Genomic DNA, 26,541 nt, shown 5'->3' on the forward strand with positions numbered 1-26,541 from the left:
ATTACTGCATGTCATTTTAAAGCGCGCTAAAAGAGTGGAAACAACATATACTCAGCACCGCATAAAATTCTCCTGGTGTAAGAAGCTGATTTAGGCTCTTTCAAAGCAGCGTTTAGGATTCTTATTGCCAGCAGTCAGGTAAGAAACGTCGAATTTATTTAGCTTGAGATTACGGTATATTGGGACTTTTTGAACCCACTGTTGTAGCAAAGATGTTTTTAAACTAACCCATTGTTTTGTCTCTCTGTGGTTGTAGCTTGCCTACATTTTAGGGCTGGGCGGTATACTATACAGTATTTTACGATATACCGGTATTGATGCACGGACGGGATTGTGTTTTTACTTTACCTTCTATAAAGGTATTTGAATGTTTTATTTTTATGTGATACGCCGTGTGTAACGTCCATTTGTATAGCTTACTTCGCTACTTGAGTCCTCTCACTCAACTGAAACCAATTCAAATGGCTTTGTTGGCATGGGACACATATTGTAGCGACTCGCACATACAGCTGTGTGTTATTTTATTAGTTGGTTGTGTTGTACTTACCAGTACCCAGTGTTCGCGGTGTCCGACATGCCAATCAACTTGCTATCTGTCAATCACGGGAATGTTCTGATGCCAGGCATCCTGGTGGAGTGGTGTGGTTTAATTTTTTTATAGGGTATCTTTCATTAATTTGGCGTTGGCTACCCAATATGTTTATTCATTTTTGAATATACTTTTGTAATGCTTTTTTGTGACGTGGATCGTAGTTAGTCTATCAGGTTGCGTGATCCTCGTAATGTTACGCAGAATTAAATGTATATCACACAAAATGCGACCAGTTATTTTTCGTAATTGCATTTAATTTCTTTCACTAGCAAATGCGAGTGAACTGCTGACACTTTAGAGCTCACTTAATGTCCATATTATGTTTGCTAACGTTAGCTTGAAACAATTCGTGTTTACCTTCCAACAACATTGGGTCGAAAAGGGATTTGTCCATGCGTTTACGTACAATGGGACGGTCGGCAAACTCAGCATCACAACAAACAGGAGGAGGGGCAGACACCGGGTAGCTACGTCGAATAATGATGGAGATTAATACACGTCCGTTGACACAACTCCGTACATTTCTGTGTGTTGCAGCTCGAGAATCGGGATGTTAGATTTACTCAGTGGATTTATTTTTCATTAAAATGTAAAAAAAAAAAAAAAAAAAAACGTCCCTATTAATTTCTGCGTACTTTTAACCCGGATCTCGTACCTGCGTACATGGACAGATAATTGCGTAGTTGTTACGCAAAATGCGTGCATATTGGCAGTTCTGCAAAAGCTAAGTAATCAATCAAAAATGAACAATAGCATTACACTCCGTTTCAAAGGAATAGACACATTTCAAATTAGATATTATGGCTATGTACAGTGTTATAATGATATGCAAGAGTACAAAAGGGAAAATAAGTAAACACATGGTTTGTATTTACAATGTTTCTTCACTGTTTGCCCTTTTTTTGTGGCAACAGGTCACAAATCTTGATGCTGTGATGAGACAGTGGTATTTCACCTAATAGATATGAGAGTTTATCAAAATTGGATTCTTTGTGGGTCTGTATGATCTAGAGGGAAATGCATGTCTCTGATATGGTCATAAATGTGGCAGGAGGTTAGGAAGTGCAGCTCCATTTCCACATAATTTTGTGGGCAGTGTTTTCTCTTGAGAGCCAGGTCTGCCTAGGCGGCATCTCTCAATATCAAGGCCATGCTCACTGAGTCTGTACATAGTCAAAGCTTTCCTTCATTTTGGGTCAGTCACAGTGGTCAGGTATTCTGCCACTGTGTACTCTCTGTTTAGGGCCAAATAGAATTCCAGTTTGCTCTGTTTTTTGTTAAATTCTTTCCATTGTGTCAAGTAATTATTTTTGTGTTTTCTCATGATTTGGTTTATTCTAATTGTGTTGCTGTCCTGGGGCTCTGAGGGGTCTGTTTGTGAGCAGAGCCCCAGGACCAGCTTACTTAGGGGACTTGTCTCTAGGTTCATCTCTCTGTAGATGATGGCTTTATGGAAGGTTTGGGGAATCGCTTCCTTTTAGGTGGTTATAGAATTGAACCTCTCTTTTCTGGATTTTGATCATTTGCGGGTGTCGGGCCTAATTCTGCATGCAGAGTCTCAATTTGGTGGTTGTCCCATTTAGTGAATTATTGGTTGGTGAGGGACCCCAGACATCACAACTATAAAAGCAATGGGTTCTATAACTGATTTCAAGTTATTTTTTTAGCCAGATCCTAATTGGTATGTCAAATGTTCTGTTCCTTTTCCATGGCGTAGAAGGCCCTTCTTGCCTTGTCTCTCAGATCTTTCACAGCTTAAAAATCAACAACGCATGAGAAGACTTTGCCTTTGTTTTGATTTACGTTCAGTCAACATGGTCAATTCAGCAGTAGTGATGACCGTTTCTGAGCAAGTTGGCTCTAAATCTTGTTAGCTGCTAATCACTATGTACAGTACTGAATCACAACAAACGTAATTAGCTATACAGCCTGATAATACCAGTGAAGGTTTGTGCAACAGTATCTTCTAAATCAAAAAGGAATACGCGAAGCATGAATATGTTAGCAAAATGAAGTAGCTAACAGAAAACATTTTAATGTAACCAAAGATAATTGGGTCCCCTAGGAAACACTTCTTTGGTTCCTACTAATTAGAATAATCATATTTCCATGATGCCAACAGTTCACCCAATTGTTTTGCTCTAAATCGCAATTGCAACATTTGGTAAGAAATGAGGCCTATAAGTGTGGAAATGATCTGAAATGAGTGCAGGAAATACAGAAATGGTTAAATAATTTGTTTTGGTTGAATAGAACAGTATAAAACAATCAGAATGGAGAAAGACCCATTGAAGTCACTTAGCATGTATGTGTTGCCACCCTAGGATCACTCACTACTCATAAAGAACATGGAGAACTTATTTTATTATTAAAAAACATAAAATACCATCATACCGCCATTTTAAAAAGTGTGTATATATATATATATATATATATATACTGTGATATGGTATTTTGGCCATATCGCCCAGACCTGCTAAATTTTCACTTCAAGTCTCATATATTGCTCTCTTGTCTAAAATAATAGTTCGCTACTTTACGTTTATAATAAATGATAGCATTGTCTGCAGTTTTACTGTCATGAGAGCCAGCTGTTTGGATACAGTTGAAATCCCTGACTGACTAGCTAGGTAACTTGCACAAACTCTAACATTTGAAATCGCTGGCGATTTTATAATATTGCTTATTTTTCATTTCAACAAACGTTGATGCCTACAGAGTGATGGATCGATACAACAATGTGAAGATTCTTCTGAAAACCTGGGAGCAGTCATTTGTTCAAGAACATCAAAGAAAGCCCAACCAGGTACTATATCTAGATAGCTAACTACCTATAGGTAATTAGCTATTCAATTACCATGTATTACTAACCAGAGACCTACAGTAACTAACTCGTATAGTCTTTCTCACTGTTGTGTCCTATTATTCAGGGTGATATTGACGGAGCCCCAGAAGAGGCTAAAAGTAAGTGCATGCCAATATTTTAACTGGCTGAAAAATCAGATCTGAAACACGGGGGAGAAATGTTGCTGCTCTCAGGCTTGTGTTTATTGGTTATCACCATAGCAAAACATTTTGTAACCGATTAAAATAATAATTTAAAAAATTTAAAAAATTTAAAAAATGTTTCTTATGGGACAAATTCAGGTAGGTCCCTCCCTGTTTTGACCGGTTTGCTTCCGTTTGCTGCCTACTGAATAGGACTCAGGTATTCTTCTATAATTAATTTCAGCTACTAAAATGCGTTGCTTTGAGTTTTGTGTTTCTGCATGTGTTTCACAGAGCTCTACAAAGAATATCGAACACTCAAGCAAGCAAAAGAAAACGGCAACAATGGGCATACAGACCCAACACCTACCGCACAGACTCAGTCATCTGAGAAGGTAGGTTATGTTCAGTGTAATTATATTGTTATAAAACTTGTCATCCACAGTTATTTGTTAACTGTGTTTTTTTCTTTTTTTTCTTTTTGACTTTTAAATGAATGATAATACCCATTCACTGCTTTGTTAACCGAAAGGTTGCTGGGTCGAATCCCCGAGCTGACAAGGTAAAAATCTGTTGTTCTGCCTCTGAACAAGGCAGTTAACCCACCGTTCCCCAGTAGGCCGTCATTGAAAATAAGAATTTGTTCTTGACTGACTTGCCTACTAGTTCAATACATTATTATATATTTTTGTTGTTGAAGAATAACCCTTTTTTAATGTTTTCTCTTTGAAGGAATCCGATTGCTGGGGCGCTCACCTGAACCGTAAGAGCATGCCGGTGGCTGCCCCCAAACTGACGCTGACGCCCAAGGACAAGGAGTCCCTCCAAGCCTCGGCCCAGTACTTTGGCATGAAGCTCAAGTCAAACCTGGGTGCTCTAACAAAGGTACAGTCTGTGTGTAGTTTGGCTGTGTCTAGTTCCACACGTTGTTTTTTGCAAACTCTGTTGCATACATTTGATTTTGCATCCTGTTAGTATAAATTGCAAACTGCAATTGCTAGTTAATGTGATGATGGAGATGTGGGGAATTTGGACCTCTGCCATTTTGAATGTATACATTTTTTCCTGCGCTATAAACTGTTTCTAGGAGAGACCGGTTTCTCTGAAGAAGTCGTTCACGCCACGTCGAACACCTCTGAAGTCCTGGAAAGACGGCCAGAGCCCAAACCCTGCAGCTGGTGCTGCAGGCAGCGATACACTGTTATCCCCTCTGCTAAAGCCAGCCAACACACGTCCACACCTCCTGGCCTGTCCAGTGCAGACAGGGACAGAACACCCACAGCAGCCCTTTGAGCCAATACCAGCCTTCACGCCCTCCAAGCTGTGGTCTCCTGCAGCGGGGGCATCCTCATCAGACAGACCGGCAGGAAGTAGGGCCCAGCAGCTCAGACAGACCTTCACCAAGAGGTTATCCTCTGTAGACAGCAGCTGGCTCGAGAGATGTCAGGTGTTTGACGAGGTGGGTGTCGTGGAGAAGCCGGTTGTGGGTAATTTGTCTCTCGCCGTGGTGTCGGCGGTAGATTCACCACCGGCCAAAGGGGGAGGTGTTGGCGAGGGAGAGAACCCAGGACGTGCAGCCAGTTCCTTTGTCATACCTTCCATGCAGAAAGAAGGGACAACTCTCCTGGGGGAGAGGGCTTCCAAGAGTACCATGCCACAGGCTCTGCCTTTTTCAGACGAGCAACAGCCCAAAATTGGTTGTGGCGTAACGTCTGCAGCAGTCCCAGCCAGTCTGCGGTCCACTGGACAACACTCCTCATTGGGGTCTGGCTCCGGAGAGGGAAAGGATGGAGAAACCAGACCAGGTCTCAGAGGACAGGCCGAGGGCGGAACGTCAGAAGAGACAGCCATCGGCGCCTCCACAGCCAAGAAATCTCGAGCAAGGGCCAGAAAAGGCCGGGTAGGAAGGGTTGAAGAGGAGGCGGAGGTGTCGACGCAGCCACCACAGAAGGCCGAGGGTGACGAGCTCGGGCCGGAGAAGAAAGGTACGAAGAAAAAGGCCAAAAAGAGGCAAAGGGACCTTGACACAGATGGAGAGAACCCTGACAACACAGAGAAAGAGGGGGCGGTGAAAAAGAGGAGAACCAAAAAGGTTACAGAGGCTACAGTTGATGGCAGGAGTCCCAAAAAAGTCCCCAGAGTGAGGAAGAAGGCTCAGACGGGTGATGGAAATGCTAGTGAGCAGGGGAGTGGTGATGTCACAGAGAAGGAAGCAGTGAAGCAGAAACCAAGGGTTCCACAGGAGAACCTCCTAGGAGAGGTGGATGAGGAAGATGTCAAAGCTGCCAGGAACAGAGGGAGCAACACTATGAGACCTAAGTGGGTTATACTCTATTACCCTTGGACTACTAAATATTTCAACAAACAATATTATTTAGATTTACAAATTGATCTATGCGCTCTTGAAAGCCCCTTTTTAAATACATATTCCTCATTGACTGTAATTGTCATAACTATCTTATTTTTAATAATCTAATTGTTTTGTATTTATGCGATTTTTCTTTCGCACCATCTGTCCAGACCCACCAAGAACTCGGACTGTAACTTTGTAAGGATCAACCTGAAAAATAAGTCTCATGTCAAAGGATACGCATGTAGGGGCGCTGGCCTACGGAAGCAGGTAAGGAAACTAGTACGGTTGGTACATAATGTGCATTCAGAAACTATTCAGACCCCTTGACTTTTTCCACATTTTGTTACGTTACAGCCTTATTCTAAAATGTATTAAATCAATTTTTTTTTTTACCTTCATCAATCTACACACAATACCCCAATGTATAAAAAATTGAAGTCACATTTACATAAGTATTCAGACCCTTTACTCCGTACTTTGTTGAAACACCTTTGGCAGCGATTACATGCTCGAGTCTTCTTGGGTATGATGCTACAAGCTTGGTACACCAGTATTTGGGGAGTTTCTCCCATTCTTCCCTGCAGATCCTCTCAAGCTCTGTCAGGTAGGATGGAGAGCGTCGCTGCACAGCTATCTTCAGGTCTCTCCAGAGATGTTTGATCGGGTTCAAGTCCGGGCTCTCGCTGGGCCACTCAAGGACATTCAGAGACTTGTCCCGAAGCCATTCCTGCGTTGTCTTGGCTGTGTGCTGAGGATCGTTGTCCTGTTGGAAGGTGAACCTTTGCCCCAGTCTGAGGTCTTGAGCGCTCTGGAGCAGGTTTTCATCAAGGATCTCTCTGTACTTTGCTCCGTTCATCTTTGCCTTGATCCTGACTAGTCTCCCAATCCCTGCTGCTGAAAAACATCCCCACAGCATGATGATGCTGCCACCACCATGCTTCACCGTAGGGATGGTGCCAGGTTTCCTCCAGATGTGACGCTTTGCATTCAGGCCAAAGTTCAATCTTGGTTTCATCAGATCAGAGAATCTTGTTTCTCATGGTTTGAGAGTCCTTTGGGTGGCTTTTGGCAAACTCCAATCGGGCTGTCATGTGCCTTCTTACTGAGGAGTGGCTTCCATCTGGCCACCTACAATAAAGGCCTGATTGGTCGAGTGCTGCAGAGATGGTTTTCCTTTTGGAAGGTTTTCCCATTTCCACAGAGTAACTCTGGAGCTCTGTCAGAGTGACCATCGGGTTTCTAATACCTGCTTTGCTTTGTCGTTATGGGTTATTGTGTGTACAATTGAATCCATTTTAGAATAAGGCTGTAATGTAACAATGTGGAAAAAGTCTAGGGGTCTGAATACTTTACAGCATACAGTCCCTGCCTAGGAAGACAGTACGTGTATATATGATATCAGAACATTTTATCCTGTTTTTCTCTCTGTTTCAGTTGACCATGGAGAAGTTCCAGCTAAAGGGGGAGAGGTTTGGAGGACCAGACTCGCGGTTTAGAGGGGGCAGAGGAGGGTTTAGAGGGGGAAGAGGCAGAGGAGGGTTTAGAGGTGGCTTCGGAGGGTTCAATCATACAGGGGACACCTGCTTCAAGTGTGGAGGCACAGGACACTGGGCTATGAACTGTAAGGGCAGAGGTGAGCGGTCACAGCACAGACGGAACATGGCGTGAAGCTGTGGTAGCTAAATTGGCTTGTTTCGATGAGTGGTTCTTCAGAAACTAATTTCATTGACCACATCACGCTTGTCTTTACTACGTTGATGCATAAGAAATACTGTGCTAAAAAAAAATATTTGATGCACCTGGGGTCTGTTGAGGAATGTGCAACATTACAGAACATTCAGTTGGAAATGTATTTTGCTCAACAGATCTGATTAGCTGTCCTTTACATGTGCAAGAGTCATTTTCAACTTTTGAACGCTTCTCCTTACTGAATACATCCCTGTGTCCTGTGAATGTTATATATTGTTTCTAATATATAACCCCTATTGAACCTGTTTTGCCCTTCCTGTTTCTAGTTGGAGCTCCAGTAGACAGTGCTGCTGCTGATGAGGCGTCTGCGGTTGAGGAGCCCTTCGAACTGCCAACCTTGGAAGAAGTTGCCCGGGCAACGGGAACTCTGCTTTCCGAGCCTCGGGGTATGCTATTGTCACCCCTTCTGGCGACGAGATCTACATCAGTGAAAATGTTGAGGCAGGCAGATTCTCCCCCCAATCAAAATATCCGCAAGTGTGCACCCCAAATGGCACCCTATTCCTTATATAGTGCACTACCTTTGTCCTTAGCCCTATGTGCGATGGTCAAGAGTAGGGCACTATTAAGGGAAAAGGGTGCTATTTGGGACATATAACAGTTTTCAGACCCCTAGACCTTTTCCACCTTTTTGCTACATTACAGCCTTATTCTAAAATCCATTAAATAAACAATTTTCCTCGTCCAGCTACACACAATACCCCATAATGACAAAGCGAAAACAGGTTTTTAGAAAATGTTGCATATTTATTAAAAATGTAAAACAGATACCTTATTTATATAAGTATTCAGACCCTTTGCTATAAGACTTGAAATTGAGTTCAGGTGGGGCATCCTGTTTCCCTTGATCATACTTGATGTTTCTACAACTTGATTGGAGTCCACATGTGGTAAATTCAATTGATTGAATTTAGGCACACCTGTCTATATAAGGTGTCCCATAGTTGACAGTACATGTCAGAGCAAAATCCAAGCCATGAGGTCGAATGAAATGTCCCTAGTGCTCCGAGAAAGGATTGTGTCGAGGCAGAGATCTGAGGAAGGATACCAAAACATTTCTACAGCATTGAAGGTCTCCAAGAACACAGTGGCCTCCATCATTCTTAAATGGAAGACGTTTGGAACCACCAAGACTCTTCCTAGAGCTTGACCCCCGGCCAAACATAGCAATTGGGGGAGAAGGGCCTTGGTTAGGGAGGTGACCAAGAACCCGATGGTCACTCTGTCACTCTGATGTCCAACGCAGGAATGGCTTCGGGACAAGTCTTTGAATGTCCTTGAGTGGCCCAGCCAGAGCCCGGACTTGAACCCGATCAAACATCTCTGGAGAGACCTGAAAATTGCTGTGCAGTGACACTCCCCATCCTACCTGACAGAGCATGAGAGGATCTGCAGAGAAGAATGGGAGAAACTCCCCAAATACTGGTGTGACAAGATTCTAGCGTCATACCGAAGACTCAAGCATGTAATCGCTGCCAAAAGGTGCTTCAAGAAGGTACTCAGTGAAAGGGTCTGAATACCTGTGTAAATGTGATATTTCTGTTTTTATTTTATTTTTTAAAACATTTGCAAACAATTCCAAAAACCTGTTTTTGCTTTGTCATTATGGGGTATTGTGTGTAGATGAGGGGGAGACAATTGAATCAATTTTATAATAAGGCTCTAATGTAACAATGTGGAGAAAGTGAAGGGGTCTGAATACTTTCCAAATGCACTGTATTTTGAAGCATCACAATAAGCTAAATAGACAACTTAGAAGTTGGACCAATCAGAATCTTCACCATACACTCACTCACTTTGTTGATAAGGGTCATTTTTCCAGTGTATCTGTCAGCAGTGACTATTTCTCGTTATGACTGTAACTACTATTCCCTGAAGGAGGGAAATGAGTTACAACATACTATGGGGAGTTGCACTTGCGACTTCAGTTGAAGGATCTACAATCACTCCTGACAAGGCCAATGAAATGCACACCTCGCTGGAAGCCCCGCCTACCACAGGTGATAAGCGTGAGGCTCGGATTCATTCTTTCAATTTAATACCGCTCTTCCCCGAGCCCAGGAACGGGCGGTGTGGGGCCAAACAGATGTTGTAGCTTGTTTCCCTCCAGGGAACAGTAGTTATAGTTATAACGTTACATTCCCTTTCAGTTAGTCTTTTGGTACAACGTACTGTAGAGTTTCGCCCCAAGCCGACCCCAACGGATACTAAATGAAACTGCTCATGGCAGACCACCCAGGCCTGACCCAGCCAGATGCGACAGTCTGGGTATTTCCACACGGCGCGCTGCCTAGTGATTTCCCCTGTCCCAGCCATAAGCACCCTGTGGGCTACACTGAGGCCAGTGACATCCAAAAGAGAGAACCTCACAACCGTGATGTCCAACTCAACCCTTTAAACAACGCCCAAGACGCTGCTAGACCCCTGGTGGAGTGGGCACAATCACCACTAGGTAACCATTGCCCCCTAGCAAAACAGACAAGTTTGTCACAACCAGATATCCCGGGTCTATTCAAGGTCTCTTTGAGTAGCCTCCCATAACCGGCGGCAGAGCGCACAGCAGCCGGGTTGGCCGCCGGCAGCCACCACGCCCCGGCGACCACCTAATCCGTCTTCGCTTCCTGCACCTCGGTCCCAGCTGAGGTATTGGCATCCGGGAAAGGAAAGTCACCATCGGTAATTACAAGCTTCCTCAAGAATACTACCCCTCTTTTCGGGGAGCTTGCCGCAGTACAGTGTCGTTTTCTTAGTCATCTTACTCATTGCACCAGAACATTTGAAGAATAACTAATTGTTTGTGATTAGAAAACTTACGAGAGCAAGTACACACAACTTCCAGGGGTGAGCCGCTGCACGCAAGCCTAAGGTCACCATGCGCAATGCCAAGCTAGTGAGCATTACACATGGTGATCTTAGGCTTGTGTGCAGGTGCTCGGCCGTGGAAACCCATTTTATGATGCCCAGGACGAACAGTTATTGTGCCGATGTTGCTTCCAAAGGCAGTTTTGAACTCCGTAGTGAGTGTTGCAACCGAGGGAAGACCATTTTTACGCACTTCAGCCCTCTGAGGTCCCGTTCTGTGAGCTTGTATGGCCTACCAATTCTATGAGCCGTTGTTGCTCATAGATGTTTCTACTTCACAATAACAGCACTTACAGTTGACTTGGGCAGCTCTAGCAGGGAAGACATTTTACGAACTAACTTGTTGGAAAGGTGGCATCCTATGACTGTGCTGAAAGTCATTGAGCTCTTCAGGAAGGCCATTCTGCTGCCAATGTCTATGGAGATTGCATGGCTGTGTGCTCAATTTTATACACCTGTCCGCAACAGGTGTGGCTGAAATAGCCAAAACCACTAATTTGAAGGGGTGTCCACATACTTTTGTGTGTGTGTATGTATATGTCAAGCCGAGACTTCAGTGGGTAAAATGTCACTGCTAAGACCACTCAGGTATGGTCTCCACGGAAACGATCAACGTTCATTTTCATAGATCGGGTTTCGTCCCAAATGGCACCCTATTGCCTATAGAATGCCCCGATTTTATTTATTTTTTAATTTTTTTATTTTATTTATTTATTATTATTTTATTTTTTTTCCTCCCCTGGCCCATAGTGCACTACTCTCAACCAGAGCCCTATGTAGGGAATAGGGTGCCATTTGGGGAGTACTTGGAGTGAAATACAGCTCCACAAACAGACAATGTCCAGCAAAAGTCGGAGCGTTTGCGCAGACAGAAATCAAGCCTAAAATAAGCCTAAAAAAGTAGATGCCATCTAAAGCAGTAGATGCGCATAACAGCTCCTACAATGTCTGGCAAGGCAATGATGTCATGCTACTAAACTAACCTGCATGCCAAAAGGTCAAAGCGCTCATTCTTACCCCCCTGCAATTCTCTCACGCCGTTTATTTCCTCCCAGTTCCCTGCCCATAACAACGGATTTAGATTCATTTTCTCCCGACTCCAATTCAAACCTCAGTCGTAACGAACTCCACGCCAAAGCTGACTCCAGACCAGTGGAGGAGGAACTAATTAATGACATCTGTGTACATGAGGTCCCCCTGTCTATGTGTGAGTCCCAAATGACACCCTATTCCCTTTTTATGGTCAGAAGTAGTGTACAGTAATAGGGTGCCATTTCGGATGCATCTCATTATTACAGTGGTGCCCCCCATTGTTAAAGACGAGAATGAGTGTCTGGGGGAGAAGCAGGAAGATGTTGGTGATGAGGTCTTGTTGAATGTGATCAGGCCGGATTACGAGCGCCTGCTCCCTCCGCCCCCCATGCAGCCCCTCTACCCCCTAGGGGAGGACGGCAAAGTACAAGGTACCCCGTTTTTAAAATTATTAATGAATGAATCTAAACTAATCAATCAACCAGTACAGTATAATTTATACTCCTTTTGACTTCCAACTAAATGTTGTTTCTGCAGCGGTGCCCTCTGAAGTTAATGAAGCACTTAAAGACTTTGGGTACAAGTCTTTCAGACCAGGGCAGGAACAGGCCATCATGAGAATTCTATCAGGTATGCAGGAAGAGGATAAAACAGTTTCCTTTACCGTACCTCAGTTAAGGGATTTACATGAGAAGATGTACACATCCTGTAATTACTCCAATAAATGTAATTACTAAATGTAAGTAGTTGCTTTTCCATATGCATGTTTCTTGTTTGTTACAAGCAGGGCCCCCACCCACTTTCACTCCCTGTGTGTGTGGTGTCTTGGGGGGTGAGGAGCTGAACAAATGACACTTACTTTGCAAGATAGAATCTAACTTTGTCCATGGTTTTTCTATTCTCTCCAGGTCTGTCCACGCTAGTGGTGCTCTCTACGGGCATGGGCAAGTCTCTGTGCTACCAGCTGCCTGCCTACCTCTATGCCCAGAGGTCTAACAGTATCACTCTGGTGGTGTCACCACTGGTGTCTCTTATGGATGATCAGGTAACGCCCCATATCTGTAGCCCCTAGTTATACAACACCTTATTGATACAGACATTGTCTTGTGAATGTCTCAAAATAAGTGATATGAATGAAATACTGAAAGTAAATTATTTTGTCTCCTTAGCTTTCTGGACTCCCATCCAAGCTGAAAGCGGCTGCCATTCACTCCAATATGTCTAAAAAACAGAGAGAGGTTGCCATTGAGAAGGTACTGTTATCCTCTTTCAATCCGCATAGTTAAACTATGCTCTATCTAGGCCTAGACCTTAGCGTTTTCTGTTTTTGCGTAATGTTTAACTGCATTGATTATTTTAGTTTCCTGCATTAGACTTCTATAGCTGTCAGTGATATTTTTGTTATTCATAGTGTGTGTGTTTGTGTACCTTCAGGTGCACATTTGTATGTGTTGTGTGATACCATGAAGATACCACTACAAGGATGTCAGTCATATTTCCATTGCTGTTGATGTCTTATCTATTGTGATCTACATGACGACAAAGTTTTCTGCTTTGTTTGTGTGTGTGTGTGTGTGTGTCCAGGTTAAGGCAGGTGAGGTCCATGTCCTGCTCCTGTCCCCTGAGGCGTTGGTAGGTGGAGGTCACTCTGGCTCTGGCTGTCTTCCCCCAGCTGACCAGCTCCCCCCGGTGGCCTTCGCCTGTATCGACGAGGCCCACTGTGTCTCAGAGTGGTCACACAACTTTAGGCCCTGCTACCTGCGTCTCTGCAAGGTGAGCTCTGATGACCACTTCATTCATATTTACCTCTATCCTAACTCACCATTTGGGGGACACTTGTACTAAAGCCAAGGGGAGTTTTTTTTCCTAAAACACTTGCTTCTTTAGAATGAGCCTGTCTCTCACCATAGCTGTAGATGGCTAGCCCATGTGTGCCGTTCTACCCCTCAGAGTGGAAGAGCCCTGTACGTCTCTTTGACCGACTGGGTTTTAATCTAGGTTGTCAGTGCACCACAATAAGCTTTCTGAGCTAAAGACCTAGGTCCTCAGGTCTTAGGCCAGATTACTGAACACACAAGCATGGTTCACCAAACCACCTCCATTCCATCTCCTAGGTGTTGAGGGACCGTCTGGGCGTGCGTTGCCTGTTGGGTCTGACTGCCACCGCCACCCTGTCCACCGCCCTGGACATCGCTCAAAACCTGGGCATCACTGACCAGGACGGTGTTGCTGTCCGCTCAGCCGCCGTGCCTAACAACCTGCAGCTGTCTGTCTCCATGGACCGAGACAAGGACCAGGTAGGGTACATGCCAACCACTAGACCAGGTAGGGTACATGCCAACCACTAGACCAGATAGGGTACATGCCGACCACTAGACCAGGTAGGGTACATGCCAACCACTAGACCAGGTGGGGTACATGCCAACCACTAGACCAGGTAGGGTACATGCCAACCACTAGACCAGGTAGGGTACATGCCAACCACTAGACCAGGTAGGGTACATGCCAACCACTAGACCAGGTGGGTACATGCAACCACTAGACCAGGTAGGGTACATGCCAACCACTAGACCAGGTGGGGTACATGCCAACCACCACTAGACCAGGTAGGGTACATGCCAACCACTAGACCAGGTAGGGTGGACCAGGTACATGCCAACCACTAGACCAGGTGGGGTACATGCCACTACCACTAGACCAGGTGGGGTACATGCCAACCACTAGACCAGGTGGGGTACACTAGACCAGGTGGGGTACATGCCGACCACTAGACCAGGTGGGGTACATGCCAACCAGGTGGGGTACTAGACCAGGTGGGGTACATGACCAGGTGGGGTACCACTAGACCAGGTGGGGTACCACTAGACCAGGTGGGGTACCACCACTAGACCAGGTGGGGTACATGCCAACCACTAGACCAGGTGGGGTACATGCCGACCACTAGACCAGGTGGGGTACATGCCGACCACTAGACCAGGTGGGGTACATGCCGACCACTAGACCAGGTGGGGTACATGCCGACCACTAGACCAGGTGGGGTACATGCCGACCACTAGACCAGGTGGGGTACATGCCGACCACTAGACCAGGTGGGGTACATGCCGACCACTAGACCAGGTGGGGTACACTAGACCAGGTGGGGTACCACCACTAGACCAGGTGGGGTACATGCCACTAGACCAGGTGGGTACATGCCGACCACTAGACCAGGTGGGGTACACTAGACCAGGGGGTACCAGACCAGGTGGGGTACATGCCGACCACTAGACCAGGTGGGGTACATGCCGACCACAAGACCAGGACCAGGTAGGATACGTGCCAACGACGCACACAAACAATGGAGTTTGCAATTTAATCCAATTTCATTGGTTCCATTGTGCCAGGAAAGCCCAATCAAGCACAGCTAAAGTATTTGAAAACAAACAAATGGAATTTGAACCCAGGTCTGATGCTGTGTCTCCTGTCCAGGCCCTGGTGTGTCTGCTGAAGGGAGAGCGGTTTGGGTCTCTGGAATCCGTCATCATCTACTGCACCAGGAGAGAGGAGACGACCCGTATATCTGCCCTGCTCAGGACCTGCCTGCAGGGGGTGCTGTTGAAGGAGTCTAACCGTACAGCTAGTCAGGAGGCAGATGACAACCCTGTAGGGAAGAAGAAGAAAGCTTTGGGTACCTGTCTGTCTGGGTTTGGCTGGAGCTGGGTTGATCGGGATGTTATATTTATCAGCTGGGTGGTTAGAGCCCTGATTGCTGATTGCCTGACAGCCGTGGTATATCAGACAGTATATCACGGGTATGACAAAACATGTATTTGTACTGCTCTAATTTCGTTGATAACCAGTTTATAATAGCAATAAGGCACCTCGGGGGGTTCATGGTCAATATACTCCGATGCGTTGTGCCTAAGAACAGCCCTTATATTTAACCTTTATTCAACTAGGCAAGGCAGTTAAGAACAAATTCTTATTTACAATGACAGCCTAGGAACAGTGGGTTAACTGCCTTGTTCAGGAGCAGAACGACAGAATGACCTTGTCAGCTCGGGATTTGATCTAGCAACCTTTCGGTTACTGGCCCAACACTCTAACCACTAGGCTACCAACCCCTTGTGCCTTATTGCTTCAATATTTTATTGGGATGTTGATATCCACAGAAGTCTAGGTAAAGGGCTGAATCCTGTCTTGAATCATACATTGATGACAATGGGAGACTAGGAATTTTGGAAACTGGACAATTTGCATTGCTCTGATGCCGTTGTCAAAAAGTCTCATCAAAGTGCTAGGATCAGTTTTCTCTCTAGATCAGATTGAATCGGATTATATAGATATGCTAGATCAGCATTCCTACACTGAGATGCTCTGTGACTATGGGCCCTGACACCTCTCTCTGCTGTCTGCCCTCAGCCAGGAAGAAGATCCGTAAGCCTCTGAAATGGATGGCTGAGTCCTACCATGCTGGCATGTCGTCCTCTGAGCGCCGTCGCGTCCAGAACAACTTCATGTGTGGTGAGCTGCGAGTGGTGGTCGCCACGGTAGCCTTCGGCATGGGCTTGGACAAGTCGGACGTGCGCGGCATCGTGCACTACAACATGCCCAAGAGCTTTGAGAGCTACGTGCAGGAGATCGGGAGGGCAGGGAGAGATGGGGAACCGGCCCACTGTCATCTCTTCCTGGATCCTGAGGTTCTGTCTCCTCTCACCTTTTTCAGTCGTTATTTATTTCATAGTGTTTATTTACTTTTCATCCAAATTCAAATGTGTTTCGATGACAACGTCTAGTAAGTAATAGTTAAGTGATGAATTGATATTTGGTGAGTAGTGTACAGGGGCTGTGCTACAATAATTTTCTTCAAATTATTAGGTTATTCACAAATAAATCTATTATTCAATAGCATGCCAAGACATATGTGTATGCTCATTATGTTGATTCATCCTACGTTCTTGCCTGGTGGTGTTGTAGGGAGGGGACCTGCATGAGTTGCGGAGGCACATCTATGCCGATACGGTGGATTACTATACTGTGAAGAAGATAGTGCAGAAGGTGTTTCCTCCCTGCAGGTGCAGACAGATCCACCAGAACCAGCAGGACCTAGCCAAGGTAATGTTGGTATACTTACATATTCAACTTTTTCCTTCCCTTCTCTCAGGTCTACAATCATCACACATTAACAGCCTATGACCATTATGTGAACCCCAATTTAATGTTTAGGATTAACAGTTTTTTTTTTAAACAAGATGTATCAGGCACAAACCAAACGGTATTTACATGTTTTTTATTCTAACCATGTCTTAGACTCAGGAGGAGGTTGATGACTCCGAGATGATGGAACTGATGGACACCTGTGATGAGAACCCAGTTGAAACACCGGAACACACAACAGAGACTGGTCAGAACACCCCCGTCGAGCAGTTGGAACAGGCCAAATTTCCTACTGAGGATGTATCAACTTTTCAACCACTGGACGGGGAGCAGAAACACCCACCAGAGTCAAGTGTTCCATTTCCCCAGAGAGGGGATGGCGAACATGAAGAGGAGGAGCAGACAGGGGGAGGTGATGATTGGCCCACGACTAGGGTGTGTCACACCCATGAGAGGGCCATACCTATGCAGGACACTGTGGAAGCCCTGGACATCACTGAGGAAGGTAGGTACCTCACTATACTGAACACAAGACAGGTGAAATATTTTCGCTTGTATAGTTGACTCAAGGATCAGAAAACCGTAAATATATAATTAGAATGATATCCGACTTTTAATTCAGCTTTTTTTTTTGTCAAGACCAGTGAGTCTCCCGCCTTTTCTTCAGATATCAGACTGTATTATACAATAGACTTAAAATGATTGAAGTTCTATCACTGTGTCTGTCAGGTTTGGAGACTCTGCTGTGCTATCTGGAGCTGCACCCTCAGCAGTGGGTAGAGCTGCTCCACCCCACCCTCTCCACCTGTAAGATGGTCTGTTACAACGGCCCGCATCAACTCCGCAAACTCACCAAAATGTAGGACATCACAAAACCAGGGTCATAGAAAAACGTGTTTTGGAGTTTGAGTTTCTTATTTGACAAGTTCTGCACAGTCACTCAACACCTGGCAAGTCTGTTACAGTAGACCGTTTAGCTGTACCATACAAAGTCCTGTTTGCTGGGTTGTGTTTTTATATGTAGGTGTGTATTTCATACTCATGTGATGTTATTTTGGTCCAGTAAAGGCAGCGGGACATGTGAGCGGTTTGGTGTTTTCATGTACAGGCAATAGATGACTAATGTTTACAATGTGCTTAAACTGTTTTTGTGTAGGTAAGTCATGTTTACAGTACCAGTCAAAAGTTTGGACACACCTACTCATTCAAGAGTTTTTATTTATTTTGACTATTTTCTACATTGTAGAATAATAGTGAAGACATTATAACTATGAAATAACACGTATGAAATCATGTAGTAACCAAAAAAGTGTTAAACAAAACAAAATGTATATTTTATATTTTATATTCTTCAAAGTAGCCACCCTTTGCCTAGATGACAGCTTTGCACACTCTTGGCATTCCCTCAACCAGCTTCACCTGGAATTATTTTCCAACCGTTTTAAAGGAGTTCCCACATATGCTGAGCACTTGTTGGCTGCTTTTCCTTCACTCTGCGGTCCAACTCATCCCAAACCATCTCAATTGGGTTGAGGTCAGGTGATTGTGGAGGCCAGGTCATCTGATGCAGCACTCCATCACTCTCCTTCTTGGTCAAATAGCCCTTACATAGCCTTGAGGTGTTTTGGGTCATTGTCCTGTTGGAAAAACAAATGATAGTCCCACTAAACTCAAACCAAATGGGATGGTGTATCGCTGCAGAATGCTGTGGTAGCCATGCTGGTTAAGTGTGCCTTGAATTCTAAATAAATCACTAACAACCTCACCAGCAAAGCACCATCACATCACCTCCTCCATTCTTCATGGTGGGAACCACTCATGCAGAGATCATCCATTCTCCTACTCAGCGTCTGACAAAGACTGCGGTTGGAACCAACTCAAATTTTGACTCATCAGACCAAAGGACAGATTTCCACTGGTCTAATGTCCTTCTTATGGTCTTAATGTTCTTATTGGTCTCCTTTAGTAGTGCTTTCTTTGCAGCATTTCGGCCATGAAGGCCTGATTCACCCAGTCTCCTCTGAACAGTTGATGTGTCTGTTACTTGAACTGTGAAGCATTTATTTGGGCTGCAATTTGAGGCTGGTAACTCTAATTAACTTCTCCTCTGCAGCAGAGAACTCTGGGTCTTCCTTTCCTGTGGCGGTCCTTGTAAAAGCCAGTTTCATCATAGCGCTTGATGGTTTTTACGACAGCACTTGAAGAAACTTTCAAAGTTCTTGAAATGTTCTGGATTGACTGACCTTCATTTCTTAAAGTAATGATGGACTGTTGTTTCTCTTTGCTTATTTGAGCTATTCTTGCCATAATATGGACTTGGTATTTTACCAAATAGGGCCATCTTCTGTATACCTCCCCTTACCTTGTCACAACACAACTGATAGGCTCAAACTCATTAGGAAGGAAATAAATTCCACAAATTATCTTTTAACAAGGCACACCTGTTAATTGAAATGGATTCCAGGTGACTACCTCATGAAGATGGTTGAGAGAATGCCAAGAGTGTGCAAAGCTTTTATCAAGACAAAGGGTGGCTACTGTGAAGAATCTAAAATCTAACTCTTTTTTTGGGGGTTACTACATGATTCCATATGTGTTATTTCATAGTTTTCATGTCTTTATTCTATAATGTAGAAAAGTCAAAATAAAGAAAAACCCTTGAATGAGTAGGTGTGTCCAAACTTTTGACTGGTACTGTATGTTGAGGGGTGGAATCGGCATGGTGATGATGGATATGTGCCGTCTGATTGGCAGCTGCCCACCTGTTGCCGTAGTGTTAGCCCGAAAACGGCTGGCAGGGGAGCGAGTGGACACCTGTGATTCGGTCGACTTTGATGTGGTGGAGGTGGCAGACACTATGGGCTGGCAGCTGGGTCTGGTGAAGAGAGGCCTCAGACAACTACAGTGGGCCACAAACAGAGGTGTGTTTTTATAGTTAATGCAAACTACAGTGGAGCATAGTCAAAGATGGGTATGATTGCAAATATAATATTATTTCCTACAGAATTTAAAGTGTGCCTGTGTGAGTTACATTTGGATAAAAGAGAGAAATAATGATACATTTCCGATCTCCATATCATACATCTCCTGTCTTCTCCAGGAGTCTTGGTGGAGTTCTCCAACCTGTCCTTCTACTTCCGTTCCTACGGTGATTTGACCCCGGATGAGATGGACCGGGTGTGTGAGTTCCTGCATGGCAGGGTAGTGGCCCAGGAGAGGACCAAACTGTACCAGCTCAAAGCCTGCTTCAAGGCCTTCCGCAGGTCAGCACCAACCTACACTACACCAGTATTCAGAACTCGTACCAACACTAGGTTACACTACACCAGTATTCAGAACTCGTACCAACACTAGGTTACACTACACCAGTATTCAGAACTCGTACCAACACTAGGTTACACTACACCAGTATTCAGAACTCGTATTCACTCGTACACTAGGTTACACTACACCAGTATTCAGAACTCGTACCAACACTAGGTTACACTACACCAGTATTCAGAACTCGTACCAACACTAGGTTACACTACACCAGTATTCAGAACTCGTACCAACACTAGGTTACACTACACCAGTATTCAGAACTCGTACCAACACTAGGTTACACTACACCAGTATTCAGAACTCGTACCAACACTAGGTTACACTACACCAGTATTCAGAACTCGTACCAACACTAGGTTACACTACACCAGTATTCAGAACTTGTACCAACACTAGGTTACACCACCAGTATTATAGCAACAAATGTGACCGTAGACATCCTGGTTACCTGATTTTCATGGCTTTGTTGGGCTGTTATTGGAGCTGTTAACACAATGGTGCTTGAAGTATGTTTAAGACATTGATATTTATACACATTGTATGTATTAGCCTTTACTTGGAAAGGTCTCTGCCTGCATTGAGTTCTGCCACACTGTATGTCTCTCTGCAGCGTTGCATTCAAGAGCTGCAGTGTCTGTACGGACAAGCTGGACGAGAGCAGAAGCCTGAAGCTGAAAGGGCTTCTGGGGGATTACTTTGATAAGAGGAGAGAACTGGACCTGAGCAGGAAGTTCCAGGAGGAGAAGGATGGCGAGGACGAGGAGGAGCTGTTGTTGAAATGCAAGGTTCGTCTGTCCTAAAATTCCCTGATGGTTTTTACCAAGTGTAAGTGAAGCTAATGCCTTTAGTGAAATTCTAAATGTAATAAAGTACCCGTATAATGAATGACCTAATAATCTGGTAAGAGCAGGACTTTCCCATTTAGAGTAACGTAGTGAGTTTACAATTCTACTTTATATTGTATGTCCTTGAAGTTTAAACAATACTTTTTTACGTGTAATTGTTCTGTTTTTACTGTATCTATACTGCATGTGGATTGTGTAAATTATTTTGTCTAAATTCTGTTTGTTGTCAGCACCATTTCACCAGGTCAGACTCCTGCCTGGTAAATGTACTATGCCAATAAAGGTGATTCTGATGGCTTTTGTTGGTCTTCAGATGAAGGACTTTGAGGGTCAGATCAGAGCAGACATTCAGAGTTTCCTGGGCAACCGCAGTGATGAGAAGTTCTCTGGCAGAGCCGTCGCTAGAATATTCTTTGGAATTGGTGAGTTTTCCTTTCTTTTTTTTTTTCAAACATCCAGAACTACTTCAGTGTCTAATGGTACAGTATGCTGGCTCCTTGTCACTAGGGGGGTGGCTTGTTTAGTGCCATGTGTCTGAACTGTATGGGCTCAGTCGTGCCAGTTAGTTTTATGCAGTCAGTGATGATCATTGATTTTCAATTTGTGTTACATTGTCCAACTTGAGCCTACATGATCTAAGGTCATGCAGTTTTTTTGATGCAGTTCACTGCACCAACTGCACCCTGAATCCATTGCAGGAGGTTCATTCATTTAGTGTTTTTGCTTGACCCACTCAAACATGGCCAAAGACGTGACTGAAACTGGAACCGACTTTGTGGCCTTGACTCATAGCTACACTACAATAGTGTAGGCCTAAGAGTATAGAGTGTGATATTTAATTTCTCTGTCTAACTATTGATTGTAGACATATGTTTTCAGTGTGAGGGTGTGATACAGAGGTGGGGTAGATAAGTTTATTTAGTGTGATGGATCAGCTAGTCTGAAACACCTTAACAAAGGCGAGAGAGAAATGAACAGACCGGAGGCAGTGGTTGTGGTTCCTTTTCTTTCGGATTGTCTCTCAACGGATTTTCTTTCGCCTAAACAAAATAATTCCAGTACAAGGTAGCGTCTATCGCTGAAACGGCATTCAAAAAATTTAAAGGTACACAAACTAAACGGCCGTGGCCAAAAAATAACAAACTGCTCCCCTGGTCTTTAGACTCGTCTACACGTCATATTTACAGGGCGAACGCTTCCCTCGATCTATAGCCTGCCTTGTTTAACATAGAGCCAAGGTGCGTCAGATGAAGAAGCTTTCTCTGAGGTAGCAAAGTCTGACGTCCTCACAGGTCCCCGTGTCTGCTCCCAATCCCACCGAGCTCATCTCCTGGCACACCTATATAGAGGGAGACACCAAACCAATCAGTGGGCCCAGGTGTGTACTAATTGGCTTTACACTGAGTAGCTGTCCCCTGAGGAGGGTGCTGCCGTATCTTCCCCCAGCTGGTCACTGAAACCTATAAACACTGGCTGCTATATTGACATTGCCAAGTTGAAATAAGACTTGTTTTTGGAAAGCCGCTTTAGTAAGTCAACCGGAACGCCCTCTATAGTGGCAGTAAGTCAACCGGAACGCCCTCTATAGTGGCAGTAAGTCAACCGGAACGCCCTCTATAGTGGCAGTAAGTCAACCGGAACGCCCTCTATAGTGGCAGTAAGTCAACCGGAACGCCCTCTATAGTGGCAGTAAGTCAACCGGAACGCCCTCTATAGTGGCAGTAAGTCAACCGGAACGCCCTCTATAGTGGCAGTAAGTCAACCGGAACGCCCTCTATAGTGGCAGTAAGTCAACCGGAACGCCCTCTATAGTGGCAGTAAGTCAACCGGAACGCACTCTATAGTGGCAGTAAGTCAACCGTGGCAGTAAGTCAACCCCTCTATAGTGGCAGTAAGTCAACCGAACGCCCTCTATAGTTGCAGTAAGTCAACCGGAACGCCCTCTATAGTGGCAGTAAGTCAACCGGAACGCCCTCTATAGTGGCAGTCAACTGGCAACCGCCCTCTATAGTGGCAGTAAGTCAACTGGAACGCCCTCTATAGTGGCAGTAAGTCAACCGAACGCCCTCTATAGTGGCAGTAAGTCAACCGTGGCAAAGTCGCCCTCTATAGTTGCAGTAAGTCAACCGGAACGCCCTCTATAGTGGCAGTAAGTCAACCGAACGCCCTCTATAGTGGCAGTAAGTCAACCGAACGCCCTCTATAGTGGCAGTAAGTCAACCGGAACGCCCTCTATAGTGGCAGTAAGTCAACCGAACGCCCTCTATAGTGGCAGTAAGTCAACCGGAACGCCCTCTATAGTGGCAGTAAGTCAACTGGAACGCCCTCTATAGTGGCAGTAAGTCAACCGGAACGCCCTCTATAGTGGCAGTAAGTCAACTGGAACGCCCTCTATAGTGGCAGTAAGTCAACCGGAACGCCCTCTATAGTGGCAGTAAGTCAACTGGAACGCCCTCTATAGTGGCAGTAAGTCAACTGGAACACCCTCTGTCTTTTGTTTTCAGGGAGTCCATGTTACCCAGCTCAGACCTTCGGCAGGGACAAGAGATACTGGAGAAAATACATCCAATTTGATTTTAATGAAATCATCCGCTTTGCTATTCAGGAGATCATTCGATTCAAGTGATGAAATACCTACTCTATCTAAAAAAATAAAAATATATATGTTTTAAAAAATATATAAAAATACATCTTACCTCGGCTACAACCATTAACATTTTATTTATTTATTTATAAATGGCTGTTTTATGGTGTGGTTTCTGTATTTTTGTTATGTTTGTTTGGTGTACTGTACATGTCATGTTCTTTGTATGCCAATTTAATAAAATGTATTTTGTACGAAATGTAAGGGTAAGTGCTTGATGTTATTGAAACTTGTGTATGCTCAGAACACTTTGAAGGTTGAAAAAGGTTATCGGTCAGTGGTTGACTGAGTTTTACAGTATGGGTCAAGTGCATTGCATTATTATAGTAGCTACACTACCGTTCAAAAGTTTGGGGTCACAGAGTTCTAGGCAGAGTTCCTCTGTCCAGTGCCTGTGTTCTTTTGCCCATCTTAATCTTTTCTTTTTATTGGCCAGTCTGAGATATGGCTTTTTCTTTGCAACTCTGCCTAGAAGGCCAGCATCCCGGAGTGGCCTCTTCACTGTTGACGTTGAGACTGGTGTTTTGTGGGGACTATTTAATGAAGCTGCCAGTTGAGGACTTGTGAGGTGTCTGTTTCTCAATGAGTCTTTTATTTTATTATCTGAAAAAAATAATAACCATTTGAGAAGTTGTACAGCTGTATTTATTTCTTTTATAACTCAAGATAAGGTTTATTATCTCTTTGTCGACTGTGAACTTTGTCAGGTAGCATGCATTCACTGTATGGAGAGCTATGTTCATATGCGTGCAGTCCCTGGCAACCTTGTTGTATGGGAGAGTGTTATCTGTGAAACAATACATTAGAAATAGGAAATTATAATTTTGTCTATGGGAATTGTCGTGGCAAAATGTGTATTATAATGATGTCATTTTTTAAGATGTTTTAAAAACCATTTTATCAGATGACTGTTCTTTGATAATGTCACGCTATAATTTTAAGGCGGACAGGTCACAGATTCACTATATAGTATCTTGCTGATACAGGTCAGCGGTGATCCTCTAGACCAGGGGTGGGTAATTCCAGTCCTCATGGGCCTGATTGGTGTCAGTTTTGCCCCAGCTAACACACCTGACTCCAATAATCACCCAGTTTAGATTACAATGTGAATAATCAGCTGTGTTTGCTAGGGATGGAGAAAAAGTGTGACACCAATCAGGCCCCAGAGGACTGGAGTTGCCCACCCCTGCGTAGGGGGTTGGCCCACGTGGGGGGAAATGTTGACATGCAAGACAATGGCGCAGCACACTTTCCAGAAAACGGTCTCTTTCAAAATAGGGATTTTGTGGCTCTTTGGGTTAAAACAGTAATTCTGCTCATAGATTATGAATGTATGAACTACACATTGACACACCCAGCCCAAAGCAGGAGGTTTAAAAAATAAATAATACTAAGTAGTTTCCAAAGAACCGGAGCATGTCTTTTTAAGTTGATTAAACTTACAATACAGACATTTTGTAACTCTATTGTTTTTGTTACAATAACATACCATACTCAATATTTTCAAGCTGTTGCTACAAAAGTATATTTACAAATGTAATCTTTTTTTGGTGCAATTAGCATATTTCTTTGTTTCTCCCAACTACAAAAAAAAACTACAACTTCAGATCCAATTGCATAACAGAGAATTCATTAGGGAGCAATGCTCTCATCTCGATAAGCTCTCTCACTGCAGAATTGGACACTTATCCACATTTTATACAAACGTTAAATTTAGTAGTTGCTCCAAAAGTCCTTTTTTTTATTTTTTTTTTTTTTTTTATTTTTTAACATTTAAAGGGGAACTCCACTCAAACTATCTTTTGGAATTGGTTTCATTAGTCCACTTGATAGAGTTCCAAAATGTCTTGCATGTCAGCAGTCAAGTTTTCAAGTTATTGGCCTTTCAAGAAACGGTCTCACCGGCCACATCCTGATAGCGCTAAATGTTTTTGGGGCAATTTGTTGCATTTTTAAAGTTACAATAGAGAAAAGCGACAACATTTAAATAAAAAGTCATTAGTACCAAAAAATGGTACTATTTTCATAGGAAGGCAAAAGAGCCAATGCTCCAGCACCCTTAGGACCCTATCTGTGCACGTGCCTGATGTTCAGAGTATAAGCGCAGTGAGAGAGACTACTGCCTCCTGGGAGATTTGTTCCAGGTATTGTATGTCTGATTAAACTGTGTTGGCCTAGATAACAAGATATGTTTTGGCTGTTTCTTTTTACAGGCTTAAAGGAAAAGGTTTAGATGGACTTTTTCAACAGCTGGGCGAGAGGATGACCTTTATCATAAACTTACCCAGTTCTCTTTGACCTGTATGAGCAAGCTACTGTTTCTCAGACCTGTCTTCTTTAACTTTTTGGGGGGGAACACTCTTGAAAACAACATGGTGCATCTCAAGAGATTTCATCCTGCAAAATGTATTAAAAAAAACATTGCTTTAAATGATTTTCACCTTTTGGGTACCTCATTTGGATGTTCATACATACACCTAAAGACCCTTCAAACAGCCTCATGTTTGACCTCATTTCCTGCTGACCATTTACACAAGGATGTGTTTTGTAGTTCTGCCAGACCAGCCTCACCTGGGCCAGTCACTGCTTTTAAAAAAAAAAAAAAAACTTTATTTAACTAGGCAAGTCAGTTAAGAACAAATTATTATTTTCAATGACAGCCTAGGAACAGTGGGTAATAAACCGTTCTGTTTATGGCAGAACGACAGATTTGTACCTTGTCAGCTCGGGGGTTTGAACTTGCAACCTTCCGCTTACTAGTCCAACGCTTTAACCACTAGGCTACCCTGCCGCCCCTGATGTGGTGTAGAGCGAAGTCATTAAGTGCCTTAATCATTGTGAGTAGGGCCAGGAGTTTCTCTTAGCCATGGTCAGGAAAAAGTATTGGCCCTAAATATGAAACCCAATCATCCAGTCACACGGTCAGTGTATATGTTGAGTGATGTCCATGGAAAGTACGTTTAGTCCACAGAATGATTATACATGGAGAATGGGGCCTCTGAATTAATTCATCAGT

General features: G+C 44.0%; 1 protein-coding gene across 3 annotated transcripts; it reads left to right on the forward strand.

Annotated features, from left to right (window-relative positions):
• The first annotated feature begins 32 nt into the window (after nucleotides 1–32).
• LOC115128723 (ATP-dependent DNA helicase Q4-like) lies at nucleotides 33–25,959 on the forward strand. 3 transcript variants are annotated; one of them, XM_065017999.1, is made up of 26 exons: nucleotides 33–138; nucleotides 257–359; nucleotides 3,311–3,398; nucleotides 3,523–3,556; nucleotides 3,875–3,975; nucleotides 4,313–4,465; nucleotides 4,668–5,899; nucleotides 6,101–6,200; nucleotides 7,368–7,566; nucleotides 7,949–8,068; nucleotides 11,843–12,007; nucleotides 12,114–12,206; nucleotides 12,485–12,621; nucleotides 12,746–12,829; nucleotides 13,161–13,349; nucleotides 13,691–13,873; nucleotides 15,045–15,243; nucleotides 15,978–16,255; nucleotides 16,533–16,670; nucleotides 16,866–17,217; nucleotides 17,442–17,571; nucleotides 19,467–19,633; nucleotides 19,813–19,975; nucleotides 20,647–20,821; nucleotides 21,195–21,303; nucleotides 23,386–25,959. In XM_065017999.1, exons 3-26 carry the CDS (start codon nucleotides 3,315–3,317, stop codon nucleotides 23,505–23,507), a joined length of 4,707 nt encoding a protein of 1,568 aa, XP_064874071.1. In that variant the 5' UTR covers nucleotides 33–138; nucleotides 257–359; nucleotides 3,311–3,314; the 3' UTR covers nucleotides 23,508–25,959. The 3 variants fall into 3 exon arrangements, with proteins under 3 accessions (XP_064874071.1, XP_029514695.2, XP_029514697.2); XM_029658835.2 differs by lacking the exon at nucleotides 257–359; XM_029658837.2 differs by lacking the exon at nucleotides 257–359 and having other exon boundaries at nucleotides 16,872–17,217.
• The last annotated feature ends 582 nt before the right edge of the window (nucleotides 25,960–26,541 follow it).

This window comes from Oncorhynchus nerka, linkage group LG4 (assembly GCF_034236695.1).
Source record: "Oncorhynchus nerka isolate Pitt River linkage group LG4, Oner_Uvic_2.0, whole genome shotgun sequence".
NCBI lineage: Eukaryota > Metazoa > Chordata > Actinopteri > Salmoniformes > Salmonidae > Oncorhynchus > Oncorhynchus nerka.